The sequence below is a fragment of the Castor canadensis genome, chromosome 16, assembly GCF_047511655.1.
Source record: "Castor canadensis chromosome 16, mCasCan1.hap1v2, whole genome shotgun sequence".
Classification (NCBI taxonomy): domain Eukaryota; kingdom Metazoa; phylum Chordata; class Mammalia; order Rodentia; family Castoridae; genus Castor; species Castor canadensis.
Genome location: NC_133401.1, coordinates 16,723,577 through 16,739,792, shown reverse-complemented (window position 1 = coordinate 16,739,792; position 16,216 = coordinate 16,723,577). Strand labels below are relative to the sequence as shown.

General features: G+C 50.6%; 1 protein-coding gene across 1 annotated transcript in view; it reads left to right on the top strand.

The window, feature by feature from the left end:
* Positions 1-16,216, top strand: part of Sympk (symplekin scaffold protein) — a 31,389-nt gene that overhangs the window by 10,209 nt on the left and 4,964 nt on the right. Inside the window, exons 9-22 of the mRNA XM_020169504.2 lie at positions 1,064-1,303; positions 5,722-5,876; positions 6,308-6,458; positions 7,808-8,012; positions 8,359-8,509; positions 9,371-9,606; positions 10,613-10,694; positions 10,873-10,986; positions 11,848-11,995; positions 12,691-12,851; positions 14,276-14,384; positions 14,615-14,715; positions 15,195-15,285; positions 15,919-16,020. Of these exons, the coding sequence (XP_020025093.2) occupies positions 1,064-1,303; positions 5,722-5,876; positions 6,308-6,458; positions 7,808-8,012; positions 8,359-8,509; positions 9,371-9,606; positions 10,613-10,694; positions 10,873-10,986; positions 11,848-11,995; positions 12,691-12,851; positions 14,276-14,384; positions 14,615-14,715; positions 15,195-15,285; positions 15,919-16,020 (2,046 nt within the window). The remainder of the gene's footprint in view (positions 1-1,063; positions 1,304-5,721; positions 5,877-6,307; positions 6,459-7,807; positions 8,013-8,358; positions 8,510-9,370; positions 9,607-10,612; positions 10,695-10,872; positions 10,987-11,847; positions 11,996-12,690; positions 12,852-14,275; positions 14,385-14,614; positions 14,716-15,194; positions 15,286-15,918; positions 16,021-16,216) is intronic.

The window sequence follows — 16,216 nt, the reverse complement described above, 5'->3', positions numbered from 1 at the left end:
GCGGCCCTCCCTTGAGGAAGTGTGAGCTTGGTATTGCTTCCCTGGTCATCAGTCCAGTAGCTGTGGGTACAGGGAAGGTTTCTCTTTATCAGATGAGAGTCTTTGGTGTGTAACAGAAACCTGCTTCGAAGCTAGATTTAGTATTGAAGTGTATGTGATACCTAGGAAGTACTTTCAAATATTCCAGAGGCTGGTAATAACTTTTGTGCTTGGACGAAAACCGGAAAGTCTAGGCTGAGGCAGATTGTGTGCCAGTCATAGATCAGTCACTCTCCATCTCTTGGCTCTTAGTTTGCTATGTTGGCTTCATTCATTCTCTGACTCTTTTGTTGAGGCAGCAAAGATGGCCCCCCACAGCTCGCTTCCATTCCATCTACTTAGCAACTCCAGGAGAAAAGAGAGTGTCCCCTTCCCCATCATTCCAGCAAAAGTCCAAGGGCTGATGCTCATTGTTTCTGATTGGCTGAGCAGTGATTGTAGGCCTATCTCTGAACCAATCACAGTGGCCAGGGGAATGCAGTGTTCTCACTGACCCCCCATCTCAATGCACATTTGGACAGAGGATGGAGACAGAGTGGTTCCCTCAAAGGGGAATGGAAGTGGTGTTGACAGAGGAATAGGTGGTAGACACTGGGCAGACAAAATTACAGGCATCTTCCTTTGCTCTGGAGCAGGGGCAGCTGGCTCATCAAGGTGACCACCAGGCACTGGAGAGTTTTCTGGTGGCAGGGAGACAGCATGAGCTGTGGCAGCACTTCTATAGGCAGTTTGTGGAGAAGGTAGCAGTTACAGGTCATCCCCAGGGAAACATTTGGAATCCAGACCAGAGAAGGAGGGGCCTGAGACTGTGCTTAGTAAGGTGGAGGTTGAGGTTTTCTCTGTTTAAGAGACTAACACTGTGGAGGCCTCTCCAGGGTTTTAAACCTCAGCTTGAAAAAGGGTCCAGGAAATTCCCTAGGACATGACTGCAAGACTGCTGCCCAAGTTTGGTGCTGGGAATGGAGACTAGCAGGACCCCCAGAGATCTGTCCACAGTACAGAGCTCCTGCCTCTTTCCTCACAGCCAACCTACCCCCAACACTGGCCAAATCTCAGGTGAGCAGCGTGCGCAAGAACCTCAAGCTGCACCTGTTGAGTGTACTCAAGCACCCCGCCTCCTTGGAGTTCCAGGCTCAGATCACCACCCTGCTGGTGGACCTGGGCACGCCTCAAGCTGAAATTGCCCGCAACATGCCCAGTGGCAAGGATGCCCGCAAGCGGCCCCGAGATGACTCGGATTCCACACTTAAGAAGATGAAGCTAGGTGAGCTGAGTCTGGGCCTGGCAGATGGAGACATGGGGACTGACCCTGTTTAAAATATCAAACTGCTTATGTTAAACTGTATGCTTAGTGTGCATTAAGTCTATATTATAAATTATGTAACGTGACCTAATAAGTAATGCAAAATAGAATTACTAAGATATACAACACATTTAAGAAATAATTAGGCTGGCAGAGTGGCTCAAGCGGTAGAGTGCATGCCTAGCAAGTGAGAGACCCTGAGTTCAAACCCCAGTACTGCCAAAAAAAAAAAAAAAGATGAAAATAAGAAATAGGAATTTATTTAAATTTAACAGAGAAGAATGACAGGAACATAGTCTCTGTCTTGCCTCTCTCTCCAGAAGTGACCATTCCCCAAGTGTGAACACTCCTGTGTTTTCTTCCAGAAGAGCTTTACATGTAGAGAGCTCTCTTTTCCTTTTTTTTATGTATAAATGGATTTTCTTCATGAAGTAATTTTTTTAACCTTTAACCTTTTCTTTCTTTTTTTGGTAGCACTGGGGTTTGAACTCAGGCCTCACACTTGCTAGGCAGGTGCTCTACCAGTTGTGCCACTCCAGCCCATGAAGTAATTTTTTAACAGTTGAATTATTTATCAGTAGTGTCAACTATTGCAACCTACTTTAACACCAAAATAATTTAAGATATCAACCATGTTTGCTTATCAAAGACTTTCATATTGAAAAGTAAGAAATTTTGGTGTCAGGAGTGAGGAGAGAATCGAGCTACTGATAGTCCGTAATTAAGCACACCTAGCAGATTGTTCTGTGCTCCATTCATTTTCATTTTCGAGCTCTTCCTGTATCTGCATGTGCAAACCTTCAACCTTTTCAGTGGTGACCAAGTAGTCTTTAGCGTACCAGGACACGTTCACAGTCCCTTCTGCTGGATTACCCACTGCTGTAATGCAAGAGTGTGTGCAGCTATTACCCCAACTCCTAGTGGTGGGATTGCTGAGATGAAGTGCATTCAAAGTTACTCTTGGCCCGCCAGTTCTATTTTTCTGTTCCTTTAAAGTTTTTGTTTTAAAGTAATTTTAAACTTTTTTTTTTTTTTTTTTTTTTTGCTGTTATTTTGAGACAGTTTTTTTGTTTAGGTGGGACTGGGGTTTGAACTCAGGGCTTCATGATTGTAAATCAGGCACTCTGCTGCTTGAGCCACACCTCCAGTGCATTTTGCTCTGGTTATTTTGGAGATGAGGTCTTGAAAACTATTTGCCCAGGCTGGTCTCAAACTATAAGCTTCCTGATCTTAGCCTCCTTAGTAGGTAGGATTATGGGTGTGAACCACTGGCACCTGCCTCCTTGAGACAGACTTTTGTTATATAGACCACGCTGGCCTTGAACCTGTAGTCTTCCTACCTCAGCCTTCTGAGCTCTGGGAGATAACTTTGAGCTTTCAGAAACTTACAGAAGTAGGACTGGAAGCTCCTGTGTACTCTTCACAGGGCATGGATCACACAGTGCGCTTGCTTGGCATGGCCCTTCTCATCTTCTGCTCCAGTGTTCAGTCTGCCTCTGTGTCTCATAATGTAGGCACTGTGGCGATCCAGACACTAGTTTGGTGGCGTGTCCCTCAGTTTGGGTTTGTGTGCTCTTACCCTTGATTGGATTCAGGCTGTGCACTCCTGGCAGGAATGCCAAAGAAGTGAGGCCCAGCCTCCTCAGAACATGGGGTCCAGAGGCTGGTTGCAGTTTGTCCTGTTAGTCAAGATGTTAACTTTGCTCACTTGTTTAAGGTGGTATTCACCAGGTTTCTCTAGGCAAAGTGCCAGTTTTTTTTGAGCCAGGTGTGGAGGTACACACTGGCCATCCAAGCACCTGGGAGGCTGAGGCAGGAGGATCTTGAGTTTGAGGCCAGTCTGGGCTACCTGGTGAGCCCCGGTCTCAAAGAGAGGGGATGGGAGGAGGAAGGGAGAGAAGCTGGCATTTTCCTTCTGTAGATGATACTTTTTTTTTTTTTTTGGTGGGGGGGGGTGGGGATACTTGAAACTATGTTAGATGCCTGTTCCTTTTCAGACCTTCACCCAGTAGTTTGAACATCAAAGTGATTACTGCCTGAATCTATGATGACTGTACTCTATATAAAAAGACTTTCTTTCTACTTTTATTCTTTGTCATTCTGCTGTTAAGAAAAAACTTTACAGTCAGGCACTGGGGGCTCACGCCTGTAATCCTAGCTGCTCAGGAGGCAGAAATCAGGAGGATTGCAGTTTGAAGCCAACCCAGGCAAAAAGTTCTCAAGACCGTATCTCGAAAAAACCCATCACAAAAAAGGACTGGTGGAGGGGCTCAAGGTGAAGACCCTGAGTTCAAGCCCAGTACCACATGCTGCTCTGTATGCATGTCATTTATGTCCTTGCTCAGATTGCCTCATCCTCAGCCATCTGGCTTCTGTCTCCTTTTAGTGTGTCCCATAAGATTTTGTTTTGCTTTTGGTTTTTTTTGAGCATTTTTACTTTCTAGTATAATAAGATGTTCTAGATGTATATCTCATATTCCTTTCCTTAGCCCTGGAAGCAGTCATTCCTTTTTAGAGTCCTGGCTTCTTTTCTTTTTTTATTTTTCTGTACTGAGGGTTACACCCAAGGCCTTGTGCATGCTAGGCAAGTACTCTGCTACTTAGTTGCCTCCCTCACTTTTATTTTTTTAATTAGGATATATTCATTGTACAGTGCAGATTCATTGTGACAGTTCTGAGTAGGCCCCCAGGTCTGCTCCCTGCCCTCACCCTTGGTATTTGTTGATACTGGGGTTTAAACTCAGGACCTTGTGCTTGCTAGGTAGGCACTCTAACACTTGAGCCACTCCCCTAGTACCCTTGGTTTTTTTTTGAGATAGGATTTTTCTATGTAATTTAGCTGGCTTTGAACTCACTTTATAACCCAAGCTGTTTGTGAACTTGCCTGGACAATCTGTAAACCCACAGGCTATAAACCATGTTCTCAATTTGGATTTGCATCCTCGCCTGTGCCGAAGTCAGGCTAAGTATCTTTTTTATGTTTACTGGCCTTTGATGTTTCTGCAATGTGCCATTCGTAGTTCGTGCTCATTTTTGTTGTTGTTTTTTGTTTTTGAGACAGGGTTTCTCTGTGTAGTCAGGCTGCCCTGGAACTCTCAATCCTCCTGCCTTAACCTCCGTAGTGCTGGGATTCATAGGTGTGTACCACCAGACCTGGCTTGGTTGTGCTCATTTTTCTACTGGGTTGTTCAGTGTTTTATAGTTAAATTGTAAATTCCCCTTGCTAGTGCAGGGTAACAGCTCTTTGTTGTACATGTGAGAAACTTTTTTAAGTGGACTATACAGTACTTCATCACATTTTGACATCATTTGCATCATCACCCCATTGACTAGTCCAGCTTTTTCACTTTTGCAAATCTAACTTCAAGGAACATTTTTGTATGTACAGCCTTTTCTCTTTGATTCAGCTTATTAATTTTTTTCCTTTGGGCTAGAACCATTGTACTGTGTTCAGCCAGCCTGTACTGGCGGGGATTCTATGTTACTTCTCTGTAGAATGAGTGTCGCAGGGAACTCCCTGTGTATTTCACCTCCAAGGTGAGCAAGCTTTGGGGTACCACTTTCTGGGTACCCAGGGTGGAATTGCTGGGTCACAGATTTTTGACCTGTGGGCTGGAGGCATAACTCAAGGAGTGGAGTTCCTGCCTGGCAAGCTGAAGCCTGGGGTTCAAATCCCAGTATCATAAATAAATAGATAGATAGATAGATAAATTTGACCTGTTATCAAATTGCCATTTTAGAAGTCTGTGCATTTACATTTCCGCATAGTATATTCCTACTAAGAACTGCTACTACTAACTTTTTGCTTTCTGTCGATCAATCATATAGACAAAAAGTATAATCTAATTAGGTTCTGAGGGGTTTTGTTTTCTGTATTTCCTTGGTCCCTAGCAAAGTTGAGCATTATTTCAAAGACAGGTTTATAAACCTAAGGCTCTGTGACTTTGTCAGTTAACCTTTTCATTAATAATATTGTATTCAGGTAGAGCTCTTACTTAGCATGTACAAGGCCCTGAGTTCCATCTCCAGTACTACAAAAAAAAAAGGCGGGTGGGGGTCGGAAGTACAGTTCAAGTTGTAGGGCAAGGGCAAGGCCCTGAGTTCAAATTCCAGTATCACAAAAAAGAAATTGTATTCTTGGGACTTAATGCAATCAGTTAGTGGGATTTGGCTTATTCCTATGAAGAAAACTAACCCAGAAAGATGCAAGTGAGTGCCTTATGGTGTTTTGACAGCAGAGGTGGCACTGCAGCCTTGATCCTCATCCACTGTGGAGTTCCTTTAACTGAGCCTGGTTGGAGACGGGCCACCTGGGCTTCCTGGGAAGGGGATCTGCGGCTGTCTCTAGAACCAGCAGCTCATTTTCTTCCCTATCCCAGAGCCCAACCTGGGGGAAGATGATGAAGACAAGGACTTGGAGCCTGGTCCATCCGGGACCTCAAAGGCTTCAGCCCAGATCTCAGGCCAGTCGGACACAGACATCACAGCTGAGTTCCTGCAGCCTCTGCTGACGCCCGACAATGTGGCCAATCTGGTGAGGATGGTGGGCTGTCCCCCAGGTGGGAGGAAGAATCTCCTTGTCCTTTGCCCTCCCTCCACTCCAACCTGGCCCACCGCCTCCCCACATGGTGTCAGCGTAGAAGGTCCTCTTACCTTCCTGGACCTCTCTTCATCCTTACTCCTTCAGGAGGTCACTTTCACCTCCCAGTGGCTAGTGGCCCCTCTTTAAGGCATCCAAACACGTCCCTCCCCCCTCAGGGTCCTCATCTTGGAGTTGAAGCAGGTAATTGAATGTTTGTAGAGTGGTGCAGGATCAGGTTTCTTATTCCTCAGGAGGCTAAGTGCCATGAGAGCACATCCAGGTTGGCTTCAGTCAATGCAGCTTCCCCAGGGCTGGTCTGGGTATGGGCCAGCACCTGCTGAGCTAAGGTTAAGGAGAGGCTCCTGTCCCTGACCCACTGGCAGGTCCTCATCAGCATGGTGTACCTACCTGAGGCCATGCCTGCCTCCTTTCAAGCCATCTACACCCCAGTGGAGTCAGCAGGTACTGAAGCCCAGATTAAGCACCTGGCTCGGCTCATGGCCACACAGATGACAGCTGCAGGACTTGGCCCAGGTGAGTGTCACGTGGGGCTGATGTAGGCTGGGTGTGGCATTGGGTTCTGCTTCCTGGAAAGGGTACCTCCTCAAGGTCTGGAGATGAAGAGCACATGCTCTAGCTCTTCATCTAATCTGTAAATTAAACTGGGAACCAGTGGCTCATGCCTGTAATCCTAGCTACTCATGAGGCAGATATCAGAAGGATCATGGTTCAGTGCCAGCCCAGGCAAATAGTTCTCTAGACCCTATCTCAAAAATACCCAACATAAAAAAATAGGACTGGCCAAGTGACTCAATCAGTAGAGTGCCTGCCTAGCAAGCATGAGGTCCTGAGTTCAAACCCCAATGCCACCAAAAAAAATAATAAACACAGGCCTCACAGTTAGGATGAGTGCTCAGTATCTTAGGCCCTGGGCTTTAAAATCAGGCTTGGGTTTAAGTTCTATTGAATCAGACAGTGTCATCTACTTAATAGCTGTGTGGCTTTCATCAGATCACTTAACCCCTCTGAGCCTCAGAATTTTTCTCTATTTCAACAGTACTTTTGAAGTATAAGTTACGTACAGTGAAGTGCATAACTCTAATGTATACACCTGAATGAATTTCACAGAGGTGAAGTTCCAGTGTAGCCACCACCCAGATGAAGAAAGAGTCCGTTTCCACCACTCCATGAGGCTCCATGAGTCACCATTCAGGGCAGCTCACCTCCAGAGATACCCAATTCTCTGATTTCTGCCTCTCTAGATGTCTGCCTCTTTTTTTTTTTTTTTGAGACATGGTCTCCCTATGTAGCCCAGGCTGGCCTTGAACTTGAGATCCTCCTGCCTCAGCCTCCTAAATGCTGGGACCACAGACTAGCCACCATGGCCGGCTTGCTTCTTGAACTTGACACAGGTGGAATTACCAAGAGTCTGGCTTCTTTTGCACACCATAGTTTTTGTGATTGATCCCTCCTGTCACGTGAGCTGGTTTTTTTTTTTTTTATTGCTTATTAGTGTCCCCTTAAAGAAATACACCACCATGTTTCCCGTTTTGCTATCGTGAGTAAAATTGCCATGAGCAGTGTTGTGCACACATGGCAGGAGTGGAGTTGTTAGGTCCGGGGTTAGGGTGTGATTCCTGCTGTCATGTTATTGAAGTGTCTTTGCCACTGCTGCCTCTCAGTGATGAAAAGCATCTCTGTTTGCACCTCGGTCATTATGTTGCAAAGTGAGGATGAAGAGCAGCCAGTGGTGGAAGGGACTGTGCAGGTTCAGACAGGAGTCTGTGCACATGAGTCTTGGAGTGCAGCCAGGCTGCAGTAGGGCCTGGGATGGGGCAGTGAGCTAACGCACTGGTGCCCACCCATGGCTGCCTCCCTTTCAGGTGTGGAGCAGACCAAGCAATGCAAGGAGGAGCCCAAGGAGGAGAAGGTGGTGAAGCCAGAGAGTGTCCTGATCAAGCGGCGCCTGTCAGCCCAGGGCCAGGCCATCTCTGTGGTAGGCTCTCTGAGCTCCATGTCCCCGCTGGAGGAGGAGGTACCCCAGGCGAAGAGGAGACCAGAGCCCATCATCCCTGTCACGCAGCCCCGGTGAGTCCCCTTCTGGGTGCAGGGATAGGGTAGGAGCCCTGCCTTGAGTCTGATTCTCAGGCATATGCATGTGTTTGAGGTAAACTGGCAGAAAGTCTGAACCAGGTTCTCTCAGGCTCAAGTCAGTGCCATAACCACTAAGCGTTTGTGGCCAAACATGGTGGCCTCACCTCTCTATTCCTGACCCCTCACCCTGCTGGGCCTCGGAGTCATGGGGAATTTGGAGACAGCATTAGGGGCAGAGTTCTCTGTGTGGCCTGCCTAGTCTGAGGTGGAAGGGCACCAGACAGGCTGGGCTGCAGAAGGGTTGCTGAGTCACTTGCCCTGTCTCTGCTCTCCCATCTAGGCTGGCAGGTGCTGGTGGGCGCAAGAAGATCTTCCGTCTGAGTGACGTGCTGAAGCCCCTGACAGATGCCCAGGTGGAAGCTATGAAGCTGGGCGCTGTGAAGCGGATCCTGCGGGCTGAGAAGGCTGTGGCCTGCAGCGGGGCGGCCCAGGTGCGCCCTGTTCCTGCCTTCCTGCCCGCCCCTCTCCTTGAGTGCTTGCCACCTCTTACTCCAGCAAGAGTCCCCAGCAAGACATGCCCTTGACTGCAGCCTGCAGCTCTGCCACTCACTGCCACCTTCTAGCCTCACATCTGTCCTCCATCAAATGGAGAAAGGAGCAGGCGGCTCTTGTCTGGGGACAAGGAGGGTAAAGCTGCACATGTGGTCTTCATCACCGTGGGCTGGGGCACATGAGGGCTGCTCCCACATCCTGGTTTTTTGGTTTTTTTTTTTTTTTTTTTTTTTTTTTTTTTTTTTTTGTAGTACTGGGGTTTGAACTCAGAGACTACACCTTGAAGCCAGCCCTTTTTTGTGAAGGGTTTTTTCAAGATAAGTTCTCACGAACTGCCTGGGCTGGCTTCAAACCATTGTCCTCCCAAGTAGCTAGGATTACAGGCATGAACCACTGGTGACCAACCCACATCCTGGTTCTGAATGAGCCAGTAGTGTATGAACATGCACTCTGTTAAAACTACTTCCAGGCAGCACAGATATAGCAGTCTTCCTTGACTATCTCCTGCACACCCTGTCCCTTCCCCAGAGGTGGCTGTGCACAAATTATGGGGATTGCCAAGGTCCTTGCCTGGGCTCTTCTGGAAACTCAGTGTTTGTTAGGTGACGATTGATGTTTTATTTCTTCTCTTTTCCTCCACCACCCTGCTGCTGACAGAAAACTCTTTGGCCTGCCTTCCTCACTTTTATACCCTGTCTACACTTGGGGTCCTTAGGCCAGTGGAAGGAGCAGCAGAGGGTGATTGTGGAGTGCCATGTTTGCACACCCCACAGTGATATGCTTGCTGGCCCTCCCACCAGGTGCGTATCAAGATCCTGGCCAGCCTGGTGACACAGTTTGACTCAGGCCTCAAGGCTGAAGTCTTGTCCTTTATCCTGGAGGATGTGCGGGCCCGCCTGGACCTGGCCTTCGCCTGGCTCTACCAGGAGTACAACGCCTATCTGGCAGCTGGTGCTGCGGGCACCCTGGACAAATATGAAGCCTGCCTCATCCGCCTGCTCTCTGGCCTTCAGGAGAGACCAGACCAGAAGGATGGGTAAGAGGTTCCCCTGGGCCTTCCTTTCCCTACTGTGTCCTGCTTCCCTTGCCCTCCCTACCACCACCTGAGTGAGTTCTCCTTGTACCTGTCTCTTTCCCCTCCAGAAGCATGCAGAGGCCGGTTTTGAGATCAGGCACTGGGCTAGTCTCCCTGGGCTGTTCTCAGCCCTGCTACTTGCTCTGAGTAGCCTCTCACTTCCACCCTCTGGGCCTCTGTGTTCCATCTGTAACACCAGTTCTTCTCCCTGAGTTTATGTTGTAGTTTCCTCCCTGTTCTTGACATTCTTGGCCTCTAGCTTATCCATTTGTCTTCTACATGGCAGCTCTGGTGACACTTTTTAATGTGAATCCTGTCTGATAACTGCTCCTGGGATAAAATACAGCCTCCTTCCTATGACCTATGAAGTCTTCTGAGACCCAACCGCTCCCAACCTCTTTACCCACATTTTCTGTCCCTCATCCCCTAAATTTTAGCCACATTAGTCTTCTGCCTCTTCCTTGAACATGCCAAATTCAGGGCCTTGACACCTACTATTCTGTCTGCCTCTGCTTTGCATGGCCAGCTGGCTCCTTCTCGTCTTACCATCAGCATTGACTCGAACTTTACCTCAGAGTTGGCCTTTTGTGGCTCCCTCATCAAAGTACCAACCCCTTTCTCCACCCCCATTGTTCCTTCCCTTTGCTGTGTAAAATGAGTGGCTCAGGCAGATAGCACCTGCCTAGAAAAAGTGAGGCCCTAAGTTCAAAACCCAGTACTGCCGGAAAAAAAAAGACTTGGTGTGTTAACACTTAGATGCATGAAGTGAGGAATCCCTGCCAGACAAAAGGGAAAGACTGAGCTTCCTAGAGGGGAAGTGGAAAGTCTCTGCCCACAGCAACCAGCCAGCAGCTTTGAGCCCGGGCCTGTTCACATCCAAAGCTCAGAAACCAGGGTAAACAAGCTGTCTCTGTGCTTGGGCCACTGGGGCCTCTCTGTAGCCATGTCCTGTGCCTCCCTCTGCCAGGATCTTCACCAAGGTGGTGCTGGAAGCCCCACTCATCACTGAGAGTGCCCTGGAGGTGATTCGCAAGTACTGCGAGGATGAGGTGAGCCCACTGGCTGTGGGGCAGGGGACAGGGCCCTGCCTTTGTGCAGCTTGAGGGCATTCTGCCTAGACCTGGTAGCAGCAGTGGCATGAGTAGCCCAGCCCCTGGGATCTGATCTGAGGGAGGGAAGAGAGGCACAGCAGTAGGCTGAGTTCTGGCTCCCTCCCTCTTGTCGCAGAGCCGCACCTACCTGGGCATGTCCACTCTTAGAGACTTGATCTTCAAGCGCCCGTCCCGCCAGTTCCAGTACCTGCACGTCCTCCTAGACCTCAGCTCCCATGAGAAGGACAAGGTGATTCTGCGCCTCACACCAGGCTCCACTCAGTCAGCAGTTTGCACAGGCCTCATCTGTCCTAGCCAGCCTCTTTCCTGCCCCTGAGCCGTTCCTGTCTTAGAAGCCAGAGGTGCCATGCCTGGCTCTTACTGTTGTGTACACACTTGACCTCATTCAAAGGCAGGCCCTTTCTCACTCTTCTTCCACCTGTGTTGGTGAACTTGAGCTCCTCTCAAGGTTGGAGCCTGGGCACCAAGCAGCAGAGAACCTGGTGTGACCACCAGACAGTGAAGACATAGTACAATCAGAGCAGTGGGCAGCAGTGGGAGCCTGCACCATTGGGTCAGGGTGGGTAGGGAAGGTAGGTCAAGGAAGCATCCTGGAGGAGGGGACACGTGGACTGAGCCCTGAACTGTGAGTAGGTTGGTGTGCTCTAGATGGCACAGATGTGCACATGCTGTGGTTGGCAGGAGCTCTTGACCCACCCCCAGTAAAGCCTTTTCCAGATTCTTGTCCTGGTGGCACATTTGTTCCTTCATCAGACCTTCATTGTGCACCTCTGGCCTTGGCCCTAAGGCCAAGACCAGACCTTGTTCTCATGGCTCCTAGCAGGTGGTATCTTAATAGGATTTAGCCAGTGACAGACACCTAACATGCTAGGTTTCAAAGCCAGGGTGACTTGGCAAAGAGCATCACTGTTGAGAAACCAGGAAATGCTTCTTCTGCTTGAGGGGAGTGAGCCAGACAAGGAGCTGCCAGAGGACACAGGTCACCACTGGGCTGGGCCATCTGCAAGCTGGGCTCATTTCACATTAGTGCTGCTCAGAGTACTGGTGGCCCCACACCAGCCACACCTCTGCATCCTGCCCACTCCCTCAGGTGCGCTCCCAGGCCCTACTGTTCATTAAGCGTATGTACGAGAAGGAGCAGCTGCGAGAATATGTGGAGAAATTTGCCCTCAACTACCTGCAGCTCTTGGTCCATCCCAACCCACCATCCGTGCTGTTTGGAGCCGACAAGGACACAGGTTTGCTGCAGGTTCATCAGATGCATGTCGAGCCCTGCCCAGCCTGCTAGGAGGACACTGGACAGCAGTGATGGGTCACTGCAGCCAGGGGGCTGCAGGGCGGGGAGAATGGAGGACAAGGCAAGCAGCCGATGGCAGGCTTCAGGAAGGACCACCTCAGGCCAGGTCCCTCAGCAAAGCCCCAGGTCCTGCAAAGTTACAGGTGGGGAAACCTGGGCCCCAAGTACATGGACCCTTAAATGAACAAGGCCCAGCCTGGGTGCTGGGCAGCATGCCCAGGTGAGCATGAGGCCCAGGGATGAGACGATGTGAGAATTGGCGGTGATCCCAGCAAAAGAGACACCAGTGAAGACCTAGCAGTGAGGGCCCTCAGGGACTGTAGGTTGTGGCTAGCATAGGGTGGCAGAGGCAGTGGCCAGATGAAGCAGGTGGATGAGCTGCCCCATATGGCACCTAGCAGATGCAAGATGAGGAGCTGGGCACTTATCCTGAGGCCACAGGGAAGTCATGGCAGGACATGGAGAGGGACAGGATCAGAACCGCACTTTAGTCTTGAGGCTGGAGGTGGTCCTGGCTTCTTCTCTGCTGGTCCCCCTCTCCCCACTGACCTGCTCCCTGAGAAGGGACAGCCACTGGAGAAGGGGGTGTTGGGAAGGGAATGTGAGCCAATCTGATGTGCAGCCCTGTCCTGTCAGAGGTGGCGGCCCCCTGGACCGAGGAGACGGTGAAACAGTGTCTGTACCTCTACCTGGCTCTCCTGCCTCAGAACCACAAGTTAATCCACGAGCTGGCGGCCGTGTACACCGAGGCTATCGCTGACATCAAGCGGACGGTTTTGAGGGTCATTGAACAGCCGGTGAGGGCCCTGAGCCCACCAGACTCTGCTGACCCCTGTGCAGGCTGAATCCTTAACTCCAGCTCTTCCCTGAGTGTTTCATTAGTGGGTGCTAAGCACACAGGGCTGTCGCCCATGGCACAGCTCTAGTTTGTGGGTGGTGCTCATGTTGTCCATCAGCTCATGAGAAGAAACAGGGTGGCCCCGCAGCCAAGAGCCTGGAGCCAAACAGACCTGGGATCACATTCTGCCTCTTCCTTCCTCACAGTGACCCTGAGCCCTTCAGTAAAAGTGGGAGGTGCAATTCAGTCCCCCCAGGCAATTACAAGAAGTCTGTGAACACATGCATATCAACATCTGAGCCATTGTCACTGATGAGCTGGCTTCCCCTGTGCTGTTAATGGCAACCTTTGCCTGTCTACATAAAAACAAATCTTGGGCTGGTGGAGTGGCTCAAGTGGTAGAGTGCCTACCTAACAATCACGAGGCCCAGAGTTCAAACCTCAGTACCACCAAAAAAATATATATATATCTTGTGGGCCAGAGGCATGGCTCAAGCAGTAGAGTGCAAAGCCCTGAGTTCAGACTGCAACACACACACACACACACACACACACACTCTCTCTCTCTCTCTCTCTCTCTCTCTCTCTCTCTCTCTTTCCACAGCCACAAGGCAACTCGTGAGAGGCAACCTGCTGGCCAGCCAGCACCTGCAGCTCAGAGTGGCTGCCCTCAGTTCGCAGCTGAGTTTGAAATAGTTTAAATCTCATCTGTGCCTTGACTTCTTTTTTTAATGGAAAATTTCCCATAGAAACGGAGAAGGGTTGGGGGTATGGCTTGGTGGTACAGTGCTAGCCTAGAATGTCCCAGGCCCTTTGTTCAATACCCAGCACCATCAAAAAAAATAATAAGTTTGCTTGTAATCCCAGCACTTGGGAAGCTGAGACAGGAGGACTGAGTTCCCGGTCAGCCTGGGCTATGTAACAAAACTTTGTCTCAAAACACTCGAAAGGAGGGAGAATGGTATGTTTAGCCCCACATACCTGCCTCCCAGATGCCTGTAAAGTGGGGATAATGGAAGTATTTGTCTCCCAAAGCCATAGCTAACTGAACCTGCCTGGGACAATGGTATTTATAGGGGAGGTGACCAGGAGCTGGGAAAGCTCTCGCAAGTAGTGGAAACACAAGTTGGATATTAAAAGTCAGCTAGATTTGAGACCTGGGGGTTGGGGTGGGGTGGGATGGGGTGGGGCTGGCCTGTTAGGGAGGAGGACACATAGAAAGGCCAAGATGGGTGTTGGAGCACAGCCCATCTGAGACTGGGGGAAAGAGACCTGTACCCTCCTACCTTCCCTAGCTGCCCTGCCTTCCCCCTTAGTCCCAGCATCCACTCAGCCACTCCAACTCTCAATCCTGGCTTGGGTCCTCCCCATGTTTGTCTCTAGATCCGAGGTATGGGCATGAATTCGCCTGAGCTGCTCCTGCTGGTGGAAAACTGCCCCAAGGGGGCAGAGACCCTGGTCACCCGCTGTCTGCACAGCCTCACAGATAAAGGTGCCCTGGACCTCGCTTTTCCCCTTGCCTCCCTCCAGGCCTTCCCCACCCCTTGCTCCTGGCCCTGGAGGTCAGAACTACCATCCTTGGCTCAGTTTCTGTCTACAGCAGGGTGGTGCCTGCTGCATATCAGAATCCAGGGGCCCATCTTCCCCGCTTCTCCCTCTGGGTGCTCCCATTCATCATCCCCCTGCCACCCCAACTCTGACTTACTGCTTATCCTCCCTCAGTGCCACCCTCCCCAGAGTTGGTGAAGCGGGTCCGTGACCTGTACCACAAGCGTCTGCCTGATGTCCGCTTCCTCATCCCCGTGCTCAATGGGCTGGAGAAGGTACAGAGCTGGCCACTGGGTGCAAGGACGGGAAGGGGGGGGAAGGGGCAGGGCACCCGGGAGCCAGAGAGGAGGTAGAGCAGAACTTGCCTGTGGTCAGAAGTCTCAGAACTCTTGGATGCGAGGCACCCTTGAACAGCACTTAGGAGCATCCCGGGCCTGCTTCACTACGCTCCTTAGAGGCCTCACTTTGCTTACCCATCAGATGGGGATCCTGCCCCATGCATGTGGACAATTGTCCTGAAGCATGCATGGAGTGGAGGGTACACCACTGTCACCAACACGTGGGAAGCACCCCCTCAGGTGCTCCATCCAGGGTGGGTCGTACGCCTAATGATCTGTGGGACCTTGAGCCAAGCTCACTTCTTCCTGAAGGGGGATTTGGGTGGTGAGGGAGGGAGTGTCTGAGCGACAGGTGGGAGCTTGGTGCAAAGGGTAGTGGTGTGCATCCAATCCCCCACCCCAACTTCTCCTGGTAGAAAGAGGTGATCCAGGCCCTGCCCAAACTCATCAAACTCAACCCCATCGTGGTGAAGGAGGTCTTCAACCGGCTGCTGGGCACCCAGCATGGTAGGTCAATTCCCTTCATACTGGGCAGGAGAGGTGGGGGACCAGAAAGGCTGTGGTGTCCCCTTAGACACACAGAATATGTCTCCTGTGTGCTGGAACATCTAGGCCAGGGACTCCGGTTCTGCCACAAACTCTAACCTGAAACCCTCAAGGTGTGGGCTAGGAGCATTTTGTCTGACATGGTCAAAAAGAAACAAAAATAAAACATTCAAGAAAGAAAAATTAGCAAGTAACATAGAATGGATTCCTTGCCCCCCTTCCCTGTGGCCATAGCTAAGGAGAGAGAGTGGTGCAGGGTGTGTGTTCACAGCACCTGATAGTCTGCTTCTTCCCATCCTCTACACACACTCTCTCTGTCTCTCTTTTGGTTAAGTCCACTGCCATGCCCCAGGAGTGCGTTCAGGGTGCGCAGCCCAAGGCGGGGAGAGAGCCACCTTATAACCAGGGAGGACAGAGCAGGCGACAAGCTCAGGCAGCTTCATGCAGTCTTCCTCTGCTCCAGCCTTCTGTCCCCCAGTCCCTGTAAAGCAAGGACACCCTGGCTCCATCCACTGCCTCCCCAATCTAGATAGCTCGGACACATCTTTTAGGCCTCCTTACTGCCCACCCCTCCCCCTTTGCCACCCACTGCAGGTGAAGGCAACTCGGCCTTGTCCCCCCTGAACCCTGGAGAGCTCCTGATTGCGCTACACAACATTGACTCAGTGAAGTGCGACATGAAATCCATCATCAAAGGTGAGGCCCCCTCCCCTACCCCCCCAGAGGTTGGCCCCTCTCAACTGGGGTCAGAGCCTCAGTCTTTCCCATGGCTCCATTGTAATCTGCAACATGGAAGACTGCCACCTGCAGCCCTGCCTTCTTCCCAGGTCCTACCCCAGCTCCATGTAAGGCACTCGTGCATTGGCACCCGCTGGTCCTGGGGAATGAGGGC